General features: G+C 26.0%; 1 protein-coding gene and 1 pseudogene across 2 annotated transcripts; both read right to left on the reverse strand.

Moving 5' to 3' along the window:
- Positions 1 to 1,613: 1,613 nt before the first annotated feature.
- LOC112681429 lies at positions 1,614 to 3,567 on the reverse strand (annotated as a pseudogene).
- A 222-nt stretch (positions 3,568 to 3,789) lies between these two features.
- Positions 3,790 to 6,948, reverse strand: LOC112681430. Of its 2 annotated transcripts, none has more exons than XM_025551684.1 (4): positions 5,949 to 6,948; positions 4,521 to 4,717; positions 4,247 to 4,339; positions 3,790 to 3,881 (listed from the first exon to the last, which is right to left on the reverse strand). In XM_025551684.1, exons 1-3 carry the CDS (start codon positions 6,094 to 6,096, stop codon positions 4,334 to 4,336), a joined length of 351 nt encoding a protein of 116 aa, XP_025407469.1. In that variant the 5' UTR covers positions 6,097 to 6,948; the 3' UTR covers positions 3,790 to 3,881; positions 4,247 to 4,333. The 2 variants fall into 2 exon arrangements, with proteins under 2 accessions (XP_025407469.1, XP_025407468.1); XM_025551683.1 differs by having other exon boundaries at positions 4,247 to 4,342; positions 5,949 to 6,938.
- Positions 6,949 to 7,270: the final 322 nt, after the last annotated feature.

Genomic DNA, 7,270 nt, shown 5'->3' on the forward strand with positions numbered 1-7,270 from the left:
AATTTATGGTAAAATGAATTTTAATATTTATGTAAAATATGTAAAAATATATATATTTATTGGTTAGGCAAAAACTTAAAACTTAATGATTTGACGAAATCAAACTGCTCTATTTCTTTTTGTGCTAGCTTTGTGATCTTCCACTGTGCAAAATAATGTTTCAGTTACATAAAAATTACGTTCCAAAAAAACATTGAAACGTTCCTATGGAACATACATAAGAGTTCCAAAAACAGCATAGAAACGCCTTATGCCGTGTTGTTTGTAACATGATGTGAAACATTATTTAACTGTTATCAGATATATATGACATAAATAGTGTTTTAGAAACACTCCAAAAATGTTCTTCTAATAACTATTCCTGGGACGTTTTTAGTACTATCAAATAATAGTCTTAAATAATATGTTCCAGTTGTGTTCCTTTGTGACTTAAAATGAACATACAGTTAGGATCCCCCTCCGTTCCCCTATGAAATATATTCGTAATTTTTATTTCAAGCACATTAAATGCGATTACACTAATTGTAAATACTTAACTCACCTAATCCTTTTAACACTTGTCAAAATATTTTTTATACAAACTATAGAATAAATTAACTCTCAAAGTTCACCCTGCTTACTATAAAATAAGAATTTATAATAGATATAAAAAATTAAGTAAAACAATTGCTATTGAAAAATATTTAATTTATTGTAATAAATTTAATAAAACAACAAAATAAATACCTAATACATTAGTATTATGGTTACATTTGTACTTGTATTACAATGCATAAAAAGTAAAAATAATAAATAGAATATAGTCATAACAGTTAAAATAATAAATATATCAAAATTAATTAAATATTACAAAGGTATACATATTTCAATTTTTCAAACAAAATAAACAAATTAAAATTGTACACCATGACATAATGTAACCATTATTGATGAAGTGCTACGCATTCGGAGATAGAACATTTTATACTTAATACTTGAAATATTTATTAAATAACTATTAGATAGTTCATTAATGTTGACTATGTAAAAGCCTACATCTATGGATAAAAATGGGTTTTCAGTAAACTCTTTAAAATTTAAAAATTTTCTTACAAGTAAATTTAAGTTATGACATATTTTTTTTAATAATTTTATCAACAACAACTAAAGAGTTATCCTTTAATAACAAATATTTATTTTTTTCTTTAGAAATATCTATCGTTAATCTTGAATAGTTAATTATTTTTTCATAGAGTTTATCATTTATACAATAAAATTGAGAAAATGTATTGTGCTCTATTTCATTGGATGGGGTGTACATTGTAGGAATCTTATATTTCTGGGATAGTTCTAAATTTTATTTTTCTATTAATCTGTTATGAATTTCTTGAAGTAGATATTTATTTGATTTTAAGGAATTTTTTATGGTCTGTAAATAATATTCATAACGAAAACAACTAAAATTATCCAATGACCCATGAGTTCTAACAAATTTAGGAAGATGGATTAAACTATGTACATTATAAGATATGCAATGTTTGCCATATAATATAGAATATTCCTGAACAAATTTTTTTAGTAAAAATTCTGCTTTTTCATTTAATGTAAAACAAGTTTCAGTACATAAAAAAATCCTAACGGCAAAAACTAGTAGTAAATAATGAGAATATTGGTTTATTTAAGTTTGTCTTTTAAAACAATAGGACCAGAGTATAATAAAAAAAATCTTAATTCTGTAGCTTTCCATAATTCAATATCATTAAGTGGTCGAGGTAGACGACAGAATTCAGATGGTATATAATCTCTTATATTTAATAATCACTTCTTGAATATTATTATCAACCATTCGAATATCCTTTTTACCTTTTACCCAAAATTCAATTAATCTTTTTGTTACACCTAAACATACATTATGCATATAATCAAGACAAACAATATCTACTATATCAATTGGCAATAATTCCAATGGACTAAGTCCTTTGTGATAATCTTCATTAAATCTATTTCGAAAAGAATAGTCAGTTTTTAATGTTGAATCTACTCCAGGAAACACTATTCCATGGCTTACATATGTACCTTCTTCTAGACATAAAGTACACCCAAAATATGCATTATGAGACTTCACATTTAAAAGGAAACTTTTGGCTGGAGAATCACATACAAAATTACTTATTTCTAATTTCATAAGAGTTCCATTAACATTCAAACCAGAATTCATAATACTTAAGAGGTCTAAAATAAATGGATTCATGAATTCTTCAATAGAATTAGGTTTTGTATATCCATGATAAATTCCTACAGTTATAACATTATTAATAAACTCTTTAAAATTTAAAATGGAAATTAGTATTGGCCACAATTGTGATTTAGAACTCCTAGAAAATAGGAAGGCCATCAATATTAATGCCTATCTTTAAAATATTATAAGGTATATAAATATTAGCATTATTTTTGTTCAGAATAGGTAGCAACATATTTTTTATTCCCAAATGAATATATGAACCATTAGTTAAATTAACAATATTATGAGTTTTGGGAGTTTTCATCAAAGTTCTTATATCATTAGGAACTTTCAAACCTTCACTTTTCATTATTTTAAGGAGAAAATTACAACAATTATGAGGAACATTATATTTAACAACCCAAGATCTTAATTTATCAGACATTTTAACAGATTCAAGAGTTTCATCTTCAATAATTGAATATAGTTGGGAATTTTCATCTGAAGTTGAAGAACATTGAAAAGTTGATGAATCACTCATTACTAAAATGTTGGTGGGTGTTGATATTGTTGTACTACATGTACTGATAACTGTACTGCTTGTACAAATAAGAGAAGACTCCTTCATTTGTGTATTAAATGTATGTGACTTATTGGATATAGTCTACAAACAAATTAATATTAGTTAGCAAAACATTAAGACTCAAGATTAAATAAATTGTTTCTTACTTTTAAATGAGCTTTAATTCGTCTCTTGAATTGACGATTAGATATAGATCCGATATTTTTAACCCTTTTATAATTTTTGGATATTCTAATAAAAAAAGAAAAAAAATTACTTTAACAAAAAAATGAATTAATTAAAAACAGTAAATTAAAAAAAATAATATATATATAAGATATTTAGGCTTAAATATCCCCGATAAGTGTTTTCAAAAAAATGCTAAGAGTCATTCAATCTCTTTAATGGATTGCGCAAAACCTATTTTATTATCATTTCAATATCAAAACATAAAATATCCAGTTAAAACATTTTATACATATAAAGATGGTTTAAAAATTAATAAACTCTAATAATTTCTATCTCCTTATAAAAAAAATTACTTTTCTCTGTCGAATCTCGTTTTTTGTAGATCTAAACCAAGATTGAACATAATTTTCAAAAGTAGAATCTGAACATTGTTGGTGATCATTTTTAATAACACCTTACAAAAATATTTATTAATTTTAAAAACACATTAAATAACTAGTTAGTAAAAGAAAATATTATATCACACACGTTTCATTACTGAAATTATTTGTAAATTTTGAATTCTAAATTTAGATATGTTTTTCTCGAATGCATTACCAGTCCATGAACAATTGATTGCTAATTTGTTACTATATAATTTATTTAGAATTCTGCGAGTATGATTTTTTGCATCCACACCACCAACTGAGTGAAGAAAATATTTCTAACAAAAAGCATTTCAATTAAATTCAAAATTTTATATATTTAGTACATAAACATACAAATTGTTCATTAACATTATCATCTCCTTGTAATAGTTTGTCACAAACTAAAACACTTTCTTCTGTGGAAAATGGAAACTGATCTAAAAATGTTGTATCTTTGGTATCATTTGAAAACTTTAATCCTGGTACTATCTGGTGTTTAATGTTAGCGAATTTACTTCTCAAACTATTCATTTGATTCCACAATTGTTCACCCATCATACAATTGGCATGTAATTCACAATGAATTTTTTTTAAAATACTTTTTAGTTCTTTTAATAAAAATGAATATTTTAATTATTAATTTAAATAATAAAATAATAAATATAAATAATAAAAAAATTTAAACTTATAAAATAAGTTGATGGCAAAATGATCACCATAAAAATACTGTAAACCTATACATTAATTTGGTAAAAATTCCATATATATATATATATATATATATAAATATAGATATAATTATACGATGAATATATTATGTAATATTTATATAGATTATAGATATATTATGAGGTACCTCAGTATGTTTTCAAAAATATTTTATCTTACCACTAGATGTACTAGGCAATGGTTCAGCTGAATGTTTTTCAGTTAGTAAAACATTTTCCAAATTTGAATAATTTAGTTCTTCATAACTCATACCTGCTAAATATAAAAATTAACATATTTCCTTAAAAAAAAAAAAATTTTTTTTGACAAAATGTATTGTAATCTAATATCCATAAGAATAATTTTAAGCTCAAAAATTATTTTTATCAATGTTTATTTAGGTCTCTTTTGGATATATTGTATACTAATCATTTTCACTTTTTTTATAAATTACTTGTACTTCAGGGTTAGACTTTGATGTTGAAGGACATACAATAGGTGTTGAATCAAAAGTAAAACTTAAATCCCCATAGCCATATGTTGACAGTGGTACAGGTTCTAAGTTTGTGAAAATTGTTTCTTCTGATTCAACAAAACATTCATTTTTAGTATGAATGCCAGATAAAGGTTTAATAACAAATCCAACATTATCTAAAACATTAAACCAAATGATAAATACATTTAAGGTAAATTAAGGTTAATAATAAAATATATTATTATGTGTACTATAATATTCAATTAAAACATTTGAACTAAAATTAATTCATATGCAAAATACTTATTACCTTCATCACTATCACTGCTATAGTTTTAATGGCTGTATCGGACGCTGACGGATTATTTTTATCAATTGACGTTGGTGAATATGAGAGGAATAGCGATGGCAGAGCATTGAAGGAAAGCGCATTCGGAAAAGCATTATTTGACAAACAACTGAAACTTCCAGAACCATCTCCTTTGCCAGAAAAAGAAGAAGTTTTCCCTTATTATTTTGTAGCAGACGAAGCTTTTCCTCTCACTAATAATATTATGAAACCATATCCTCGTAGACAACTCAAAAATGAAAGACGAATATATAACTATAGAATTTCAAAAGGTCGAAAATCATTAGAATGTTCTTTTGGTATGCTTGCATCAAAGTTTAGAGTTTTGGAAACACCAATTCATTGTAATGTGGGAAGAATTAATAACATCATACAGGCTCTATGTGTACTACATAATTTCATACGTATTCACGAAGGAACATTTTCAGAACCAGCTATGGAACAAGATACAACAAATTATTTAAATGAAGATCAACCAAACCAAAGTCAAAGAAATAATCAGAGATCAACAAACAATGCTATACATTTAAGAAATCGATTATGTAAATTTTTTTTAAAGCCTGGTCAAATTTTACCATGGCAAGAAGAATATACCGTTTAAAAATAAACAATTTTAATAAAAATTAAGTATTAATATTAAATAAATTTACTTTTTATAAAACATTAGTACTATTATAATATATTACACAAATTATTACGAATTCGGAAATTATAATATAGTTTTATATATGTAAATACATATACATATACCTATAACAAATTATTATTTTATTTTTCCTAAATCCAGCTTTTATTTTGAGAGTTAAAATATTTTAACCAATTATGCTGTGAACAAACTGACTGACGTAACAAGTGTAGATACAGTGCAATAATATGTAGATAACAAAAAATAATTTTAGTCAAATAACTGTTATTTTTAATTTTTATTATATCGAAAACAAATTTTGAAGAAAAAAACTACTGTAAAATGACCAGGTTAAGTAAGTTAGGTTAGTAAGATATTGTTACGTAATAAAACAGAAAAAACTGAAAATAAATTAGTAAATATAATTACTTACCAGATTCAGATAGCTGTTTTGCAACGTTTTCCCAGGTTCTATCAACAGCGTATTTATTGCAATAATCTGAGATAGTATGGTCGTAAAGCATTAGATTATTTTCAATAATACTGACAAAACGTATATTAAAATCGGGATCGTCTCTCATATTTTTAAATTTTAATAATTATAATTCGACACCAAAAAAACTTTGTACAATGATGATGCGTCGCAAGTAGAGATTACAATCCCGGGATACCAGATCCCGGGATCCCGGGATCCCGACTACTTTTTGGTACCGAAAATACCGGGACCAGTATAATTAATACCGGGATTCCCGGGACTATGTAATGGTGACTCGATTTATAAAATCAAAGTATTTGTAAGATAAGATAAAATTGTATTATGAGATTATACTTATATGATTATTACGAGTTTACGACCGATCGGTATACGTATGAACAAATTAGTAGCTGTTCGCTGTTTCATACAACGCGTAGCGATACGGTCACGGGTTTTTTTATTTTACTGTGTTAATACTTTTATTATAAAATGTCGAGTATTAGTGTTTTTACTAAACATAAAAAAGATACAGATACCTCGTCAGCGTGGAATCATTTCCTGATCGCCAACGATGGAAAAAGTGCGCAATGTAAACGATGTTTAGCCGTATTAAAAACGTTGGGTGGATCAACAAAAGGTTTACACACGCATTTGTTATCAAAACATAATTTTAAAGTTGTATCTGAAGGCAACTGTTCATTAACTGGGCCTGCCCATAGAGAACCGATATAAGAAAATTCGTCACCGCGACCAGCTAAACGAAAGTTAGTCGATTATTTTATTAAGAGTGATACACTGGATCATGTTTTGGCTCGAATGATAGCTTTGGATGGTTTACCATTTATTGTTTTTATTACTTCTAATGATTTAAGACATTTATTAATATCTAAAGGTTACTCTGATTTACCAAAATCAGCCGTAACAATTTGAAATCGTGTTGTAAATTTTAGTTTTACAATCAGAAAACTTATAATTAACGAATTGAAACAATTAAAAAATACGGGTAAAAGATTTAGTTTAACTTTTGATGTTCTTTTGATGGACTTCTACGACCAACAAACGTTATATGAATATTAACGTCCATTCACAAAAAAAATATTGGAGCTTAGGTCTTATTCGAATAAATGGTTCAATGACAGCTGAAAACTGTATTTATGTATTGAAAGAACGACTAGTTCAGTTTGATATTTCATTAGAAAAAGATATTGTCGCGACTGTAACCGACGGACCAAATGTTATGTTAAAAGTAGGTAAAATTGTTAATACTGAACATCAATTAT

The sequence above is a fragment of the Sipha flava genome, unplaced genomic scaffold (genome assembly GCF_003268045.1).
Source record: "Sipha flava isolate LNK unplaced genomic scaffold, YSA_version1 19118_pilon_pilon, whole genome shotgun sequence".
Classification (NCBI taxonomy): Eukaryota; Metazoa; Arthropoda; class Insecta; order Hemiptera; family Aphididae; genus Sipha; species Sipha flava.